Below are 18902 nucleotides of genomic sequence, written 5' to 3'. Positions count from 1 at the left end.
AGGCTCTTCCGCTATGAGCCTGCTTCCTCCTCTCCCACTCCCCCTGCTTGTGTTCCCTCTCTCGCTGGCTGTCTCTCTCTGTCAAATAAATAAATAAATAAAATCTTTAAAAAAAAAAATAAAGACAAATAAATACTTAAATATGGGGGGAAAGTGACTCATGAAGAGGTATGATATACACCAAAAAAACTACATCGTATTTCTCATTTATATAGATTGAATCCTGGGGAATATGTATAGGATTGTGTATTAAGCCTGGGGGATCAACATGGAAGGAATGTAAAGTTGGATGGGGCCAAGTTTATTGATATGGGCTCACTAAGCAGAGATTCTGGGTTCACCGTTTTTGTTTGGAGGTTTAGAATGCCTGTAACAGTTGGTTTGTTTGAGTAGCTGAAACATGGACCCAAGGTGAGCCCCCACTAAATGAAGTTGAAATGCTAGAACTTCCTTGGTATGCTGAAGAGAAAGGTATCCAAAGGCTTAGAAGATTGGAATATTAGAGTGCATTTGTCATATGAGACCTACTCACCAACATCAGAGAACAGACCTTTTACCACAGCTGTGAAAAATAAGTTTGCAAGGGGTGTACAGCATCCTTGAAGAACTCTGGTTGCTCTTCTCTATAGGTCTGAAATTACAGTGGGAACTGCTGCCATCGAACTGAATCCCTAATTGCAATGGGAATAATAGCAAACTGGGATTCTGGGGAGGCATAGGTCAAATCACAGCACCTAATCACCATATATTAGGTGGCTGTGACTACTGCAAAGGACTTGGGAGCCAAAGCAGTATTCAGAACTCTGACCTGCAGAGACCTATGGTGCTGGCCATAGGTCTCTAGAAAAGAGATCACTGAGTGTCTAGAAAAGAAATAGCTAGGAAGCATACTGAATTCTTACTCAATCTGTTTAACAGAAAAATTATAGGTCTAGTGAACAGAGATCGGGTTTGAATCACCAAATCTAGAGTCACACTGTTCAACTCATTCCCAGACTTGTGCCAGTTAACAGACCCAGAACTCTTGAATGAAGGAAAGGACATGTTCCATGAAGAAAAACCCTGTTACAGTACCAAAAATGGATACTGTTAATCTTTCTTCCAGTCTTCACCAACAGGACCTGCAGCCATTACCACATTACAGTGTGACTACATTGGAGAAAGGAAAATAAATCAATTTTTGAGGATTATTGGACACTGGCTCTGATCTGACACTAATTCCAGGAGACCCATTTGTCCAGGAGACAAATTCCGGGAGATCCACGTCCCCAGTCAAGTGGCCTGTTTGCCTGTGAGAAAACAGAGATGGATCTTGGAGAATGACTATAGATTATCATGAACATAATCAGGTGGTGATTCCAATTACAGCAGCTGTTCCAGATGTCATTTTATTGTTTGAGAAAATCAGTACAGAGGGTTGCTGGTTTGTTGTTGTTATCAATTTTAGAAATTGATCCACCTATATTTCTTCAAATCACAGCTCCCATACTTTTGAGGTCTTTAACCCAGAGCATCATTTAGCCGCTGTGTGTCAATTTCCCCTTCTGGAAAATGGAATGATAATAGTACCTACTTCGTAGGGTTGTCCTCATAATTAAATAAATGAAGTCAAGTGTTATAAAAGTGTTAGCTCTGGCTCTTTGTGACTACTGTCACCATTTTCATCCATGCAAGGAAACAGTTGAAGGTGAGCAATAATTGAGGAATGGAGGCAAAGTAGTGGCAAAGTTTTCAGAGATTTGTCTGCCATAGCCATAGTTGGAAGTCCTTACTGCCTGTCTTGATGGAATTAGATTGGCCCAGTGCCTCTGCAGATTCTGTTGTTGCTAAAGGGGAACTTTCCAGATGCCCGCCTTTAATTCAATGCCTTCTGTCACTTCTTTGACCCCTTCCTTCCTCTAAAGCTCCAGACCACAAGAGTTTGGTCCAAAGGTACAAGTCCTAGAGAAGAGTTGTGACTTAGCAAGGCTTCCCCTGCTCAACCCACCAAAAGAGAGGCTCTCTCCTGTTCCTTCACCCCTACCTTAATCATTCCTAGGAGAGAAAAGCCCAAAGAAGTCTCCAGACATTTCAGACAAGAGCATGCCACTCTTCGTTGAAAACAATTCCCAGCCCCCAGCTGTGGATGCCTTTGCCTCCCAGCTTCCCTGCCTATTAAACACATGACAGTACATTGACTAATTGCTGGGAAATGAGGCCCTGAAGACTCTATTTCAAAAGAAACTGCAGCAAGATTGTCAAAAGAAGAGAGCTGGCCGGGAGTGGGATCAGCGTCCAGGGCTGGGGGGCGGGAACACAGCCTCACTGGTAGGGATTCTTCTGGCAGCTGAGGAATCTAGCCCAGGGGCCGACTGTCAAAGATCCTGGGAATTCAGAGCTGGGATTTGGGAGGTCATGGATCTGGCCCTCTCCCCTCTGAGCAGAAGCCTCAGTAAGGACACATCTGTCATTTCCTCTCCTATTCAAGATTCCTTCTTCTCAGAGACGCCCTCTAACAGCTTGGCCATGGGATGGAAGAACAGAAGTGTCCAGAATCACCTCTTACTGTGCCCTCCAGCCCCCCAGGGGTGCCATCCCCCAAATTCCACACTTCTTGTTTGTATTTACAGACTAATCAAACCCAATCCTTCCCGCACCATGTTTCCTAAACACTCACTGATCACTATTAATCAGCAAGCTGACAGTGCTGCTGCCCACCCCTGTGAGCATCTTGTTAATGATGGGAGAAGACTGCCAAACGGCCAGCTCGACCCCGGATGGTGAGGAACAGGTCTTGTCCAGACTGAGACGGCAAAGGCATCGCCACGAGCTGTCTGGCATAGAACAGAGATCCCTGGTGCTTGATAATGAGAAACAAGCAGGCCCTGTCTCTGCAAAGAACAATGTTCAGAGTCCATTCACATGCCCCCCACCTCACCTTTTTTATAGCAGATGATCTTGGAGATCAAATAGGGTGGAGGGAAACCTCAAGGGTGAAGGAAGGCTAGGTAGCTGCCCCTACACTGAAGACCTATGCCTTTGCCCAGAAGCCAGATCTAGAGATGGATGGCCTACAGCAGCAGGAGGGATTTAAGTTAGGTGATCAGAAGCACTTCCAGATGCAAAGCATTGCTAAAACTATTTAGGGCAGGTTACTAAGGAAAGAAATGACCTGAGGATCATTTGCTCCATGTTTATTAGCTCGGTCTCTACTATATTTATATATGGTTATGTATAAGTTTGGGTTTTCCATCAATACATGAAATGGAGGGAAGCTGGTACAGTATTTATTTGATGAGCCTTGGTTTCTTCTCCCACTGGAGATCACACCCTCCAGGATGCCCAGCCATGTGCCAACCAGGCATCACCTGAGTGATCAGATTAGCAGCCATGTCAACAAACCTTTACATATCATACAGTGTGTCAAGCCCTGGGTGAGAGGCAGGGAAACCAAGTCCTGAGAGAATTATAGAAGTTAATCATAGCACAGGAGAGCACATCGTAGGAACCAAATTATGGCCGAGCAAGAACTTAGTTATTCAGAAGGAGGTGTCCCAGAAGTCAATCACAGGAGGCTCCGTTGGGGGAGTGGAGCTTGAAGACTGGGGAAGGATAGGCATAAGGTGCAAATCATAATTGGTTGGTTTCTAATGGAGGAATTTCAGGCAAGCCCCAAGGGAGGCATTTTGAGGAATTAGCATCTCTTCCTAAGAATCTACCTCATTGAAATAAGTGCCCAGAGCCACACAACTGTTAGAATTCGTCACATGGATAACATGTCCTCTAATTAGGCACAGGATGAGCTCTTGAGGATGTCCTTTCTGCCTCCCAGAACCTCTCACAGGCCTAGGACAGGGCTCAGTGCACCACCTCACCCCAACCCCACTCCCATGGGGAGCAGAATCAGGGAAGGAACAGCAGCTCACTTATCTGCCCTAAGATGACATGTGAGCCACCAAGAACAGCAGGTTCAGCTGCCCAGGCCCTCCTGGGCCAGGACCCCCAGAACAAACACAAGGCCCAATCTTCCTCCCCTGCAGGTCCCAAGCCTAACGCTTTTATGTGGACAGCAATTCTTGGAGGGTCAAACCCTGAGTCTCCCAGAGGTGAATGAGCCAAACCTCTGAGTCTCGAATTAACTGAAGGACCCCTCCTTCACTCTCTGCCTCCACGTGGAATTGCAAAGGAACCACCAGAAACAAAGTCAACATTTCCAGAAATAAAGAAAGACCTGGTTTAAAGTCTATACGGCATGGTAGTTAGGGATGAAGCCCCTGGGCCGCAAACATGAAGGTTTCATTCCTAGCCCTGACACTTACTAGCTTGTGACCTTGTGCACAAAAGAAGCAAGGAATGAAAGTTGATCTGGATTCTTAAGATCTCACATCCTCACGTATAACCCGGGGACAAATAATCTTGTATTCCTCAAGTTCATTATAATGAATTTGTATTATTTTGTAAGTAGGTGGGTGGGTGGCTTACGGGACAATGTGCCTCTTTAAAAAAGGAATATATTGCATGGTGCACTGGGTGTTATACACAACTAATGAATCATCGAGCCTTACATCGAAAACCGGGGATGTACTGTATGGTGACTAACATAATATAATAAAAAATCATTATTAAATAAAAAAAAATAAAAAAAATAAAAAAGGAATATATGAAATCAAAACAGAAACAACAAGAATAAATATTAAAATAATACAAATTTGGTTTGTCTAAAAACAAACACACAGATAATTATAATTGGGGACAAAATAGTAATACCAACTTCATAAGGTTGACCTGAGGAATAAATGAGCCAATCATGTAAAATCCTGGAACAACACCCAGCATGTTACAAGCACTCAAAAAAAAAAAAAAAAAAAGGAAAGAAGTGCTGGCTATTATTTTTAAATACTCTTCTGGCAGTAACAGTGTTACCATTTTGTCACTGGGAGGGTTTACAGAAGCATCTAATCAAAAGGGGAGCTTTGAGACTTATTTCGAAAATGCATTTGCAAAGCAAGCAAGGCTTTGTTCCTTTTTTCAGTATTTCTTCATACTGTAAGGGGATGATAGAAATATTTTCTTCATAGGGTTCTTAGGAGGATTAAATGAAATGATACGTATAATGTGCTTAGAACAGTGCCTGACACTGCGTAAGCACCCAATTAATGAGTAAGCATTCCCCAATCTGGGTGGCTGGAGAAAATGCTGGAGGTGAGGGGGGTGGAGGTTTTCTGGCTGTAGGGAAGCTCTGTTCTGTTCTACAAGGAACATAAATCTTCCCTGCTATGGTACAAGCCAAGAATTTAGACACAAGAATTTCCCAAGAATCAATCAGGATGGCAGACCTGGGCCAGGTTTCCAAGGAAGCTTACTGTGTTTCTTCCCCTGGAGGTGCTCATTGATCTAGGACCTAAGGGTTCATGTTCAGGCTTCCCTGAAGACCAGACATCATGGGCTCTGGAAGGTCTTCTCATCCTCAGGACTTGAGTTGCAAAGCATCTGAGCTCCTAGAGCAGGGACCTAGAACAGAGACATCTGGTCCACCTGGATCACCTGGGTTTAGGGTCGAGAAGACACAGGTGCTGGACCATAAAACAAAGAAACCCTAAGCCCCTCCTTGCTCTCTGGCCAAGAAACACACAGACATATGTTTCCAGCTACTCACCTGCTGCAGGCCTGGCCCTGACCCTCTCCCAGAGAGGCTCACGGGAGGGAGGGCCAGGGACCTTGGGCCACTGGGAAAACCCCCTTAATGATAGTAGACAGTTGAACACATTACGCTGCCTCAGAAAGCAGTGAAGGAACAGCAGGGCCGAGCTCAGCATGGTTTACCTCATGGATCCCGAAGTGGGCGTAGGAGTCGAAGTAATAATCTCTCGAGGTCATCTCCTCTGGGTTCAGCAGCTTGGACATCTTGCCCCGTCCTGGGCAGCTGGGTTGAGTGGACACATGATGGACACATTGCACAGACTTGGGTGGGACGATGGGCTGAGGGGGCTGCGGGGGGGGACTGCTCACCTGAGGGGAAGAGAAGGGGCCCAGTGTCAACAGCAGCAATGAGGTACTGCCCTCTGAGATGCCGCCCCTCCTTCCTTCCCCTTCCTGATCTCCAAGGCTCCAGCTGCCGCAGCAGCAACTCCTAAGGGGCAGATGGACCGGCTCTCTGACAGGCCAACTGAGGGCTGTGATTGGTGGAGAGGAGCCATGCTACTGAGGAGCCAAAAAAGACCTCAAATTAACCCAATTCCATCACTAGTCAGGTGACCTGAGCCAATCTAGGCCTCAGTTTCCAGATCTGCTAAATGAGGACAAAAATACATTCCTTCGGAGGCGAATAGTGAACACTCAGTAGAGGGAGTGACGTGTAGCATCATATAGCCTGGTGGCCGGAGGATAGATTTCAGAGCCAGTCTGCTAAAACTGGAACCCCAGTTCTGCCACTGATGAGCTATGCGTCCGACCTCGAGCAAATCATTAACCTCTTAGTGCCTTGGTTTCCCCATCCCTCAAATGGGAATAAAATGATCCCCACGTCCTGGAGTCGCCCTGAGGATCAGGTAGCTGGTATTTGTGACGTGCTTATAAAAGGGCTTAGCACATGATCGGTATTTGTAAAACTGAATCCCACCTGCACCCTTAGGAAGATCAAGTCCCTGGGCTTCTCTCCAGCAGGCAGCTCTTGTCCCCCAAAAGGTAGGTCTCTCAGGTTCTGGGGCCTCACACCTGTTGTATTCCCTCCTCTTTTCTGCGAACCTTACTCTGAACTTTGGCAGAAGTTTATTCTGAACTGCGAATGACCACGCTGATGGTGGCCTCCTGCCTGAGCATGACCAAGCATGCTCTTTCTGGTTTCTCAACCCCACTATGCAGCCCCACTCTACACCCCACTGCTGCTGCCAGTCACTGGTCAGCACCTCCTTCTTCACAGGCTAAGGGGAGGAGGGAGAAGGAGAGGAAGTTCAGGGAGTTTTGGGGCCCAAATGTTTGGCTTGACTGCAGACACAAAGTCATCCTAGTAGAAGAAACTTCCCTCCCTGGAGCATAGGAATCCAGGTGTACACAGCACAGTAAAGGCCTCAAAGCAGGGCAGAAGTTTAAAATATAGAGAAGCAGGATTATCCCGTAGTTGGTCCTCTGGGACTCCTGGATCCCATCCTGCCTCTAGTAAAATTAAAAATAGATATTGAGAGGCAGGTGGTACGGTGTAAAGCATAAATCCTGGGGCCACACTGCCCGGCTTTAAAACACAGCTCTGCTGCTTAGTGGCTGACAAATGACCTTTGGAAGTCGTTTGTCATCATGTGCCTCAGTCTCTTCCACCATGAAATAGACATCATGATAAAACCCATCTGAGAGAGTAGTCAGGAAGTTTGGGTGAGTCCATATATATGAAGTGCTTAGAACAGTGCCTGACAATAGTAAGCTCTAATATTATTATTACCATTATCATTATTATTCAGATTACATAAACATGTCTCTGTTTCATGCCTCGATTTTCTCATTTGTGAGCTGAATCATCTCAGATTTATTAATCTCCTTCCCAAAAAGGGAAATAGGGAGGCCCTAGGACAGAGCTAGATCAAGAAACCCAAGTGACTCCATCTCTCCATTGTGCTGTGTGTACAACCCCCAGACTGCCCTGTGTCCTGGGCTGGAGGAGAGTGAGCTCAGGGGAGTGTGATGGTCCCATTTTCCTGGTGTATCTAGGCTACAGCCTCTGGGAAATAAGCAGACTTCCCAGTTTAGCAACATCAGATTTGAGGTCGGCGAGATCCCGGCTGGCTGGCAGAGGCAATCGGGGCTGCCTCATTAGAATGCAGCAGGTGTGCCCACCCTCAGCTTGGGATGTTGGTCACGGTCTCTGGGAGGCTAAAAATAGACTGTGTCAATTGCATACTCCCGTGCTGGCTGCAGAGTCACCTCTAAAGCTAAAGAAGGCTCCGTGCATGAAGCTGACCCCAATCTTGACTCTATTTAAATATATTAAAGAGAGAAAAAGTCCTAGCTGGTCCAGGCAGCATGCATGGTCAGGGTCACAGGAGCCTCCTGCACCCCTTAGCTGCCGTTCAACTTGATTCCAAGGTCCTCTTTCCTGTGAAGTCCCTGAGATCCTTTTCTCAGCTGCCAACTTACAAAGTGTCTACCACATACCATACATTGCATTCATGAGGCAAAGGGATGAGTGAATTTGGGGGGCCATTTGCCTGGATAACCACAGGTCAAACCAAGAGGACAAAAAGGTGACTGTGGCCCAGGCCCTGATCCCAAAGACTGTCATCCTGGCTCAGCCTCTTGCAGAGGGGACTTGTACTCTGTCCAGTAGCTGATAGATGTGTCCTGTCCCTGGAGGCTAGGAGTTGGGTGGGAAACAGCAGTGGCCTGTGATCCCCAGGCATTCAGCTACCTGGGGTGTTGTTTTTCATTCCATAAATACCTACTGAATATCAGCTGTGGCGAGGCACTCTTCAGGTTCTGTGTAAGAACAGAGATGTAAAAGAAGAGTGCCCTCAAAGGACTCTGCTTTCTGGAAGGAATGTAAGACCTTAGAGGGCTCCATTAGATGATGGAACAGGATTTATTTTATAAGAGAAGCTCAAGCAAATTGTTTTGGGAGTTTCAAAGAGAGAAAAGAATTGGAAAAGCTTGGGATAGCTGGCAGTTGGGTAGGTGGGGAGATTTCTGAATGGGTTTTGGTAGGTGGTAATGGTGGAGGGAATTCCAGGAAGAGAGGATGTCCAGAGCAAAAAGGTAAAGAGGTGGGAAAGCTGTGAGCTTGTTTGAGGAGCTACTTGGCCAAGATAATGGGAGATTCCACTGAAAGGAAATTAAGGCCAGGCTAAGAGGTTGTAATTAAGTACGAGACAATGGGGAGTTGTTGGTGGTTTGCTACCAGAGAGTTCCATGGTTGAGCTGTACTTTAGAAAGATTAATGTGGTGGCAGTGTGCAGGAGGGGCAAGGAGGAGAAATGACAAGTCAAGGGACTGGGCTATAGAAGAAAGGCATGAACTTATGAGACCATTTTCAAAGTCCGGTCAAGAAATAATGAGAACTGGAATCCATCAAAATCCTAGAGGAGAACATAGGCAGCAACCTCTATGACATTGGCCACACACCTTTTTCATGACACATCTCCAAAGGCAAGAGAAACAAAAGATAACATGAACTTGTGGGACTTTATCAAGATAAAAAGCTTCTGCACAGCCAAGGAAACAGTCAAAAAAACTAAGAGGCAGCCCACGGAATGGGAGAAGATATTTGCAAATGACAGTACAGATAGAAGACTGGTATCCAAGATCTACAAAGAACTTCTCAAACTCAATACGCGAGTAACAAATAGACAAATCATAAAATGGGCAGAAGATATGAACAGACACGTTTCCAATGAAGACATACAAATGGGTAACGGACACATGAAAAAATGTTCAAAATCATTAGCCATCAGGGAAATTCAAATCAAAACCACATTGAGATACCACCTTATGCCAGTTAGAATGGCAAAAATTGACAAGGCAAGAAACAACAAACGTTGGAGAGGATGTGGAGAAAGGGGATCCCTCCTACATTGTTGGTGGGAATGCAAGTTGGTACGGCCACTCTGGAAAACAGTGTGGAGGTCCCTTAAAAAGTTAAAAATTGAGCTACCCTATGACCCAGCCATTGCACTACTGGGTATTTACCCCAAAGGTACAGATGTAGTGAAGAGAAGGGCCATATGCACCCCAATGTTCATAGCAGCATTGTCCACAATAGCTAAATCGTGGAAGGAGCCGAGATGCCCTTCAACAGATGACTGGATTAAGAAGATGTGGTCCATATATACAGCTATCAAAAAGAACGATTTCTCAACATTTGCTGCAACATGGATGGCACTGGAGGAGATAATGCTAAGTGAAATAAGTCAAGCAGAGAAAGACAATTATCATATGGTTTCTCTCAACTATGGAACATAAGAACTAGGAAGATTGGTAGGAGAAGAAAGGGATAAAGAAAGGGGGGTAATCAGAAGGGGGAATGAAGCATGAGAGACTATGGACTCTGAGAAACAAACTGAGGGCTTCAGAGGGGAGGGGGGTGGGGGAATGGGATAGGCTGTTGATGGGTAGTAAGGAGGGCATGTATTGCATGGTGCACTGGGTGTTATACGCAACTAATGAATCATCGAACTTTACGTCAAGAAACAGGGATGTACTGAATGGTGAATAACATAATATAATAAAAAATATTATTACAAACAAAAAAAATAAATAAATTCAATGAACCAAAAAAAAAAAAAAAGAAAAAGAAAAGAAAAGAAATAATGAGAATTGAAACTACCATTGTGTTAGAGGGCCTGTCTGCCAGGGAAAGGGCAGAAATCGAATCTCCACAGAGATTGACTATGGGTTGGCAAGTGATGGGATATAGAGGAAAAGAGAAACATTGGAACCCAAGATGACTTCAACAATTCAAGCCCGGGTGACCAGGAAGACAGTGGTGACATTTACAGGAAAAAACAAGTCAGCGGGAAGAGCAGGTGGGGCAAGGGGGGGGGGCAATAATGAATTTCCACTTGGATTTGTGAAGTTTAAACGCCATTGAGTCGTATAAGAAAAGAGTCTAGCTAGCAGAGAGTAGTGCAGTCCTAGTCAATAAACATAGAATTGAAAGACAAATTATAAACTGAGAAGTACGTTTCTAACATAGATGGATGAAAGTGAATACCCTTAATATGTAGAGAGCTCTTATAAACCAGTAAGAGGAAAACCAGCATCCCTTATTTAGTTTTGGACAAAGGATCTTTATGGTCAATTCACATGAAAATAAACACAAATGGCAAATGAAGATGAGGCAAAAATATTTAGCCTCCCTAGACACCAGATAACTTCAAATTAAAACAAAAAGTTATCATTTTTAATTATTAAATAAGCTTGACTCCTCCCACAGCTATGATAACACTACATTTGTAAAGGCTATAGAAAAAGAGGTGCCTTTACATAGTTCTAGAGAGGATTTTTCTGGAAGGCAGCTTGATAAAAATGCATTAAAAGTCTTTAAAAGCACCAATCCTTAAACCTAGTAATTACTTCTTTTGGAATTCGTCCTGAGGGAAGAATCATGGCAGACAACACAAAAATAGGAGTCAACCTAGAGGTTCCACGAAATAGAACTGACTACATAAACTGTGCTACATCCACACAACAGAATGCTATACATCCGCTTACAATGTTGTGGCAGAGTGTTTAATAAAAGAAATATGATCACGATAAGCTGTGGGTTGAGGAGAACAAGTGGGAGAAGAATAGACAGTGTGATCACATTTTTAAAATTAAAACCTATTCATGCCTGTGTTAAGAGGGGAGACTCAAGAAAGTCACCAGCATTGGCGGCGATTATGACAAGGTGTTGGATGGTAAACAGTTAATTCTTTCCTTTCCTATGCTTGTTGATACTTTCTAAAATGCATGCCATTAACATGTACTACTTTCGAAAAGAGCAAAGTGTAATAATATTGGCAAAAAAAAAAGAAATGTGATCCCAGACCTCTGAAAAGAAGCCAAGGCTGGCACTCTGGATGGAAACCATCTGCTCAGAGAGGGGCCAAGGGGCTCCACTGGGAAAGACCCACCAGGGAAGGAGGTAGAGGGGAACGAAGCTGGGCCAGGGAGAGAAGGCAGAAGCTTCCTTCTCTGAGGACCTTGGAGGCACCAGGGGACCTGGGGGAGAGGCTTAGGGAGGATGTGTCCTCATCCCTCCAGTTCTGTGACTGCCCCTCCTCTGAGGATGTGTGATACAAGCACTGCACTCTAGTAGCCACTCAACGGCACCAAAGCAAAGACAATCTCTATCTATCCTCACTTATCCAGAAGGACGTCATGCTAGGAAGCTGTGCAATCACTTCTAGAGCTGAAGAAATCTCCATGCATGAACTGACCCCAACCTTGACTCTATTTAAAGGTATTAAGAAGAGAAAAAGTCCCAGCTGGTCCAGGCAAGATACCTAACCAGGATCACAAGGGCCTCCTGCACCCCTTAGCTCTGAGTCCAAGGTTCCCTTTTTCACAGGGTTCCTGAGATTTTTTCCTCAGTTGCCAACTTACAAAATGTCTACCATGCAGCATACATTGCATTCATAAGGCAAACAGGTGAATGCATTGGAGGGGGGCATTCACATCAATAGCCACAGATCAAACCATGAGGACAAAGAGGTGACTGTGGCCCAGGCCATGATCCCAAAGGCTGTCATCCTGGCTCAGCCTCTTGCAGAGGGGACTTGTACTCTGCCCATTAGCTGATAGGTGTGCCCTGCACCAGGAGGCCGGGAATGGGGTGGAAAACAGCAGTGGCCCGTGATCCCTATGCATTCAGCTATCTGGGATGTTGCTTTTTATTCCATAAATACCTACTGAATATTATCGGTGGCAAGGCACTGTGCAGGTTCTGTGGAAGAACAGAGGTGTACACAAACCCTCTAGGTCCCTATATGGGCATATACGAACCAGTATAGGAATCCAGATATTTCTGTGGAAGCTATCAATGTTGGTTAGGCCACAATGGAAGGTCCTTTGGAGGGGATCTGAAAACCCAGTCTTTGGCACATCTGCTTACCCTCCATGGCCCTGGAAAGACTTGAACAATGTAGGGAATGTGTCTTGGAGGATGATGGTGGGTTCATCTGGGAAGTCAAGAAGCTCTGACTCCTCCATAGGCCAACCAGAGGCTCTGGGTGAAGGCAGCCTTCAAACTTCAACTTATCTTGTATATTTTGGCCGAGAGGGCTGACAACGGTTGGGAATCACAGTGGGAGTTGGAGGCCAGACTGACTCCCAAATTCAGCTCCTCAGTCTCCCCACAGCTGTGGCTATCACAGCTCCAATTTCCTCCCTGTGCCCAAGTTCCTTCCCACTAGACATTTTAACCCCTCTAGTGCTGCAGAATGAGACCTGTGTTCAAATTACTCTCAAGTTCCATCCTTGATGCAGTGGGATGCTTGGTGCTGCAATGCATACAGACAGCCCTGCCTTGCTCTCCCACCTCCTCCCAAAAGCCTCAGGCTCAGGGCACTACTATTTTCAGAATAGCGTGTTGCCTGCTTTCCTGATCTTTTGAGACTCACCTGTCACTGTCAGGATTTATGACTTTGTCTTCTACTCTTAGTGCCAACTGCTGATTGGGATTCTTTGGACACTGTGACCTGCCTCCAGGCCTGGTCTTTCCCAAGGCATCTTTAGCAGTTTTTCTTCCAGTAAATCATCTATGATCTTCCTAGTCCACCCCATTCTGCTGGGGTGAATGGGCCCAGGTCCCACTAAATGCTGAGATAAGATAAAGGGTTGTGGAAACATCAAAGCTGGAGGAAACACCAAAACTGGAGACCAAAAGGAGGATGGCTTCCTGAAGAAGTGGTATTTGAGCTGGTCCTTAAAGGGTGGGGAAGGGGCAGGGGTGGGGGTTTCAGGGAGACCATTTTCTTTTTAACCTAACTCACTTCCATCTGAAAATAAGGGTAAATAATAGGTCATGATAATGATGACGGTTGATCCCTAACATTGATTGATCCCTAACACTAGGCACTGTTCTAAGCACTTTAAAAACACTGGGTGTTATATGCAAGTAATGAATCATGGAACTTTGCATCAAAAACTAGAGATGTACTATATGATGACTAACATAATAAAATAAAAAAATATTATTAAAAAAATTTTTTAAAAATAAAAACACCATCTCATAAAATCCTCATAATAACTCAATGAGGGACTGAAATTTGTAGACAAAGAAACTGATGCTCAAAAAATGCAGTCAGAGGTCACAAGTAACGGAGCCAGAACCTAAACTGATGTCTGTTGGACACCAAAGTCATGCTCTTGACGTTGATGCTCTGGTTAGCTCAGTTCAGTCACACCAAGCTTACCTGAGCTACCGCGAGGAGCACGGTGCTCAGAAACAGGTGGCAAAGCTAGCCTAGACAGGAAGCCCAGTCCTGGGTGGAGAAAAAGGGTCAACAGGCAATGACTAAAAAGAAGAAAATGCCTCAGTGAAGGTAGGCAGAGGTAGGTACCTCTCCAAGGTAATTGAGTTCAAAAGGGACCAAACAGTAAGCTCCACTTTATAGAAGGAGGAACTGAAGGCCACATTAGAAAAGGAATGTGTTTAGGGTCACACAGGCAAATCCAGAACTGGAACCTCTAAGAAAATAGAGAAGGAGTGGTGGGGGAGAGGCGAAAGAGGTCTTAAGGAAGGAGAGTGGAGGTGAAGAAGATATGAAGGGGGAAGATAGGCAGGAGGGGACAGAGAGAAGCCATCACTTTCTGCACCAGGCAGCTGAAGTTAACCCAAGCCCATTGGGCTATAAATGGCTCTTACTGGCACCAGCCCAAGCTGTAAAAACGATTTTCCTGAGAACAAGAGGCTCCACTGGAGGAGCCAAATCCTGCTCTGTTTTCCAAATGTCAAGAGAGCTTTTTCTAACCTGAGTCGTCTGTCCTCAGCAGCAGCCTGCCTAGCTTGAGGTCCTATGGAGGGGACAGAAAGGGGACTGCAAGGGTGTGTCATGGCAAGGTGGGCAAAGGCGAGTGTGGGAGGAGGGGTGACCCTCCCGCCAGGTCTCACCACATCTTTTTCCCCAGATGCCTTTGTCTCTCTCGCACCTTCTCCTAGCCCATGCTCACATCTGGCCCCTGCCCCAGGGTCACGCTCAGACTCTCATCACACCCTTTCTTCATCTTGATGTTTACTCATAAGACTGTGATCTTGTGGTCCATGTAGTTGATAATCACCCAGCATGCGTCTGCCTTTAGATAGGGACAAGAGCTTTACCTGAAAGGAGAAAATTCTAACGGTAGAATGTCAGGCAACAGCGCTCTGTTGGGCATGTGGACCTCTCCTATTGTCCAAGATCACATAAAAAATATATAGCTTTCATGTCTGCCTTTGGCCAAAACAACCCTGGTTCCACCCTCATATCTACTCTTCTGCAGCCATGTTTCCTATCATCTAAGCTGAAGATGAGTCCCAGCAAAGCAATGTCGAAGTCAGCCTCCCTACAAAAAAGTGCTGTGCTAGACTACATAGCGCCAGCTCATGGTTTCTCATCCTGGGAGTCAGAAACCTGCAAGTCTGGGGGATAGGGAGATGATCTAGATGTTGCTGGTCCCACAAGACTGTGTTGTCTTCCTGTACCTGGCCTCCAGGGCACCTTGGCCTGTACTATTTGTCAACAGTCACCCTCATGTCCCTCACTAGAGTTGGCCCTTTAAAGCCATAGACTCTCTCTAGACCCCCCTGGGGCAAGGCCAAGCACTGATGCATGTCACAGAGTGTCAGCTGCTGTCACCCACTGGGATCATCCTGTTTTACAATGTCCCTGACTATGACTGGCACCTTAGCAGAACCCATCTTCAGATGCTTTATTACTTTAGACTCAAGTTCCCTCCAAGGCTGTCCTCCCATGAATCCTCTTCCCTCAGGTCCTACCACCCACTATTCTCAGGCCCCACTTTTCTATTGGGGAATGCTTTGCACTGGGGAATGTTGCCAGGAGGCCTGCCAGGACACTTGCCTGAGCCAGGGTTTACCGAGGGGTCTAAGACAATGGTTTTCAATGTCTAGTCCCCAGACCACCAGCATCAGCATCTCCTGAGAGCTTGTAAGAAATGCAAATTCTTAGCCTTTACCAGAAACCACTGAATCATAATCTCTGTGGTAGGGTTTAGCAATCTGTTCCAACAAGCATCCATGGGGTTCTGATGTATCACAGAGTTTGAGCTCCACTGGTCTAGAGTTACATTTTTCCGCGTTGTATTCCACAAAATAGATATTCCTAGAAAAGGGGTTCCATGGTCAAGTAAGTTTGGACAAATAAGCTAAAGAGATTTCTTTTCATTTTTTCCCCCAGCTTTCTTGAAGTATAACTGACATATAACATGTAAGTTTAAGGTACAACATAATGATTTGATATATGTACATACTGAAAAATGTAAAGAGGTTTCTTAATTGCAATACTTTTAAATCTCTAATTTGTTAAAACAAATTGTGACTCTCTAAGAGGGAGTTAGGGTGTCTATTGCTACCAACTTATGGCTGTGACATCCTTTTTTTTTTTTTTCTGAGAGCTCTATAAACATCTCTAGAAATTAATGTTCTGAGGAAACCATCTGGGGGACTCTGATTTAGGACAGTGTTTCTCTATTAAAATCTGCCTTAACCACCTTGGGATTGGTCTTAGGCCACACCCCAGACTGATGGAGTCAGAGACTGTGGGGGTGAGACCCAACAAGCTGCACATTTATCAAGCTTCCCTACTGATGCCTATGAAATCCTGGTCCAGACAGAGCCGAGGACAGCTACCTGCCTTCTCCATTACTCTCTGACCCCTAATGCAGTCCCCAGGGCCAGCCTGGCATTGCCTTGGTGCTACTGTGATACCCCCGACAATGTCCGAGCCGGGCCAAGGACACCTGGACCAGAGGCAGCAGCAGTTCACAGAAATCACCTTTGCTCCCACAGAGAAAGAGCTGGGATTGAGTGTAGCTGTGCCACCTTTAGGCCTTTGGGCCAGTCCCTAACTTGCTGTCATTACCAGGGCCATGATGTGCCTCAACTCAAAGGGCAGTCCTCGGCAGCTGTGCACGGTGTCTGGGTGCTTCCCGTCAGCCCCTGGCTGTCTCTTTGTGGTACAACAGCAGTGCCTGCTTCAAATCGAAATGGCATTGCACCCACACGGCACTCCCTCTGTCTCCTGGATCAGTAACTGCTGGGAAGGAATCTATTGGATTTGTTGGGCCTGACCTATTTTTTAAATAAACTGGGGCTGTTTTCCAGCTATTAGTCACTTTTCTCCCAAGCCTCCACATATTAAATTCTCTTCTTATATCCTCAGATATTTTGGCTGCAAGAGATGTCAGGTTAATTGGATGCTTGGCTCCTGGCTCTTCCTCCTTAATGGGCTTAAAAAGCAGACTTCCCCCCCTACTTCCTCCCTTCCCCTCCCCAAGGCAACAAGAGCCTTTTTCTCTCCTTTGACTTGAAAGAGGTCACCAAGCACTTGGCTTCCTTCTCCACTTTCCTGTACAGGCACATGTGCAGAAAGACACAGCCAATGTCCTCACACCCACACCTCACCCAGAGTTGGACTAAGCTTTGGTTTCATATTTGGGTCAAATCATCCCTGTAGGACCTGAGCTGGGCTCATGATTCCCCACCCCAGACTGGGTCATCCATGGAGGCAGAGGGTATCAGGCAGAGGTTGTACAGATGGAACATCTGTGGGTTCTTGTCTTAGTTCGTTCTTGTCCTATTCAGCTCACTATGCAAAAGCAATTTAGCCTTTCCTACCCTCAGTTAATTTTTCTGTCAAATGACAACAATTATGTTTCCCACTTCTTTCACGAGCCTACTGTGATGACTAAAAGATGCTGAGTATGTAAATATTTGCAGGAAATTCTAAAGTGTGGTAAAGGAGTATGAGACTTCCCTCTGTGGCAATCTGAATCTATGCCTTTACGCTATTTTTGGATGTCCTCTAGGCTCTTCTCTGGCACTAGACACAGTGGCTTTGGCTACCCTTAGCATTCTGTTCTTCTGCCTGCCTGACTCTGGTCCTCCCTCTCCACATTGTCCACTCTCTAGGCTCTATTCTGCCCTCCCCTTCCTTGGAGCTTTCTGAGTATTACACGATTGCTTTCTTCAGGAACATGGCCATCGTGGAAAGTCAGTAATTTTTTCCAGCCCCTGACACCTGGTCTCTTCTACTCCTATTCTGAGTTCATATGGCATCTGCTGGTCTAAAACTACTGGTTACATTCTGTGTTATTTTGTTGACAAATGGTCTCACAATTGTAGGTGTTGCTTCTACAATCAAGAAGTAAATTTCTTCAGACTAGTAACCAGATTCTATGTGTTATTGTTTCTCCTTTAATACTTGGCATAAAGCTGCAGCTCAATAAAGATGTGTTGGTTACAGTATCCTTACACTTCAATTGGGTCAATGTTGCCCTTCATAAATATGTTATGAAAGTGAAGTGAAGGAGACTTTTTCCCACCATGTAATCAGAGACCTATCATTCCCCTTGAGAGGGTGGAGAGATAGCAGGAAGAAAGACAAAACTGAGAAAAATAATTATCAGAATCTTAATAATACTTAACACTCTTTGGAGGGTTCAATGGTACTCCAAATGTCTTTATCAAGAAGTGTCTTATCTCCTGATCTTCTGAGATTTCTAGGAGAAGAAAATATCTTTCAAATATAGAATGGATTTACTAAGCACTCATAATTTCATCTGTACAGACTACAAGTGGTTTCAAGTACAGATTCAAGCGTATCTGTTAGATATTTTCCCAACAATCTCTTCACACCAAGTAGTGCAAGGCCAGAATTGCAGGTAATGATACTGTGGCTCAGGGAAGCTGACTGACAGATTCAGCCCATATAGCATACCTGGTCTGACCCTCACAGAGCCTCAGGCCCCATAATCTGGCCATTAACCTGATGGCTGAAGAAAAGTGAGCTACAGAGTCCGTACATAAGAAAGAAAATGTTTGTCAAGAGCACAGCCACACCAACTAGCTTCTCACTTGGTTTCTATGGACTCCTCCAGACACTTTCTATCTAGTTCTAGCAAACCCATTTACTCCAAATAAATGTATTTCCACTCAGATCCTGAGCAGAAGAGACTGACTCCTTTAATCAGAGATTCTGATGCAAGTTTGTACAGGAAATACTGGCATTCCAGTTAGAAAAAGAACAATGTCAGCCATCCGGTATATATTTGGCCCCTTCTCCAAAGGTGGCCTCAAACTGGCCAATGACAGATTCCAGGAATCTGGGTTTTTAAAAACATTCCCAGACAATGCCCATGATCAGTTAAAAAGGCAGGCAAAACATGAGAAATAACAATTTCAAGACATTGAAATGAGGCAATGAAAAACTGCATCCCTGAGATGGCAAACAAAAAAG

The 18902-nt window shown here is 45.2% G+C and overlaps 1 protein-coding gene across 1 annotated transcript in view; it reads right to left on the bottom strand.

Annotated features, from left to right (window-relative positions):
- PRMT8 (protein arginine methyltransferase 8) overlaps window positions 1-16535 on the bottom strand; it is a 62674-nt gene extending 46139 nt beyond the window's left edge. Inside the window, exons 1-3 of the mRNA XM_087855909.1 lie at window positions 16527-16535; window positions 6834-6899; window positions 5803-5988 (exon numbers count right to left, since the gene is read on the bottom strand). Coding sequence (XP_087712035.1) covers window positions 5803-5988; window positions 6834-6899; window positions 16527-16535 — 261 coding nt within the window. The remainder of the gene's footprint in view (window positions 1-5802; window positions 5989-6833; window positions 6900-16526) is intronic.
- Between the last annotated feature and the right edge of the window lie 2367 nt (window positions 16536-18902).

Source organism: Ursus americanus, chromosome 25 (assembly GCF_024610735.1).
Source record: "Ursus americanus isolate L20-20 chromosome 25, mUrsAme1.1.p, whole genome shotgun sequence".
Taxonomy (NCBI): Eukaryota; Metazoa; Chordata; class Mammalia; order Carnivora; family Ursidae; genus Ursus; species Ursus americanus.
The sequence above is the reverse complement of the archived record's forward strand: the minus strand, read 5'-3'. Positions and strand labels throughout refer to the sequence as shown.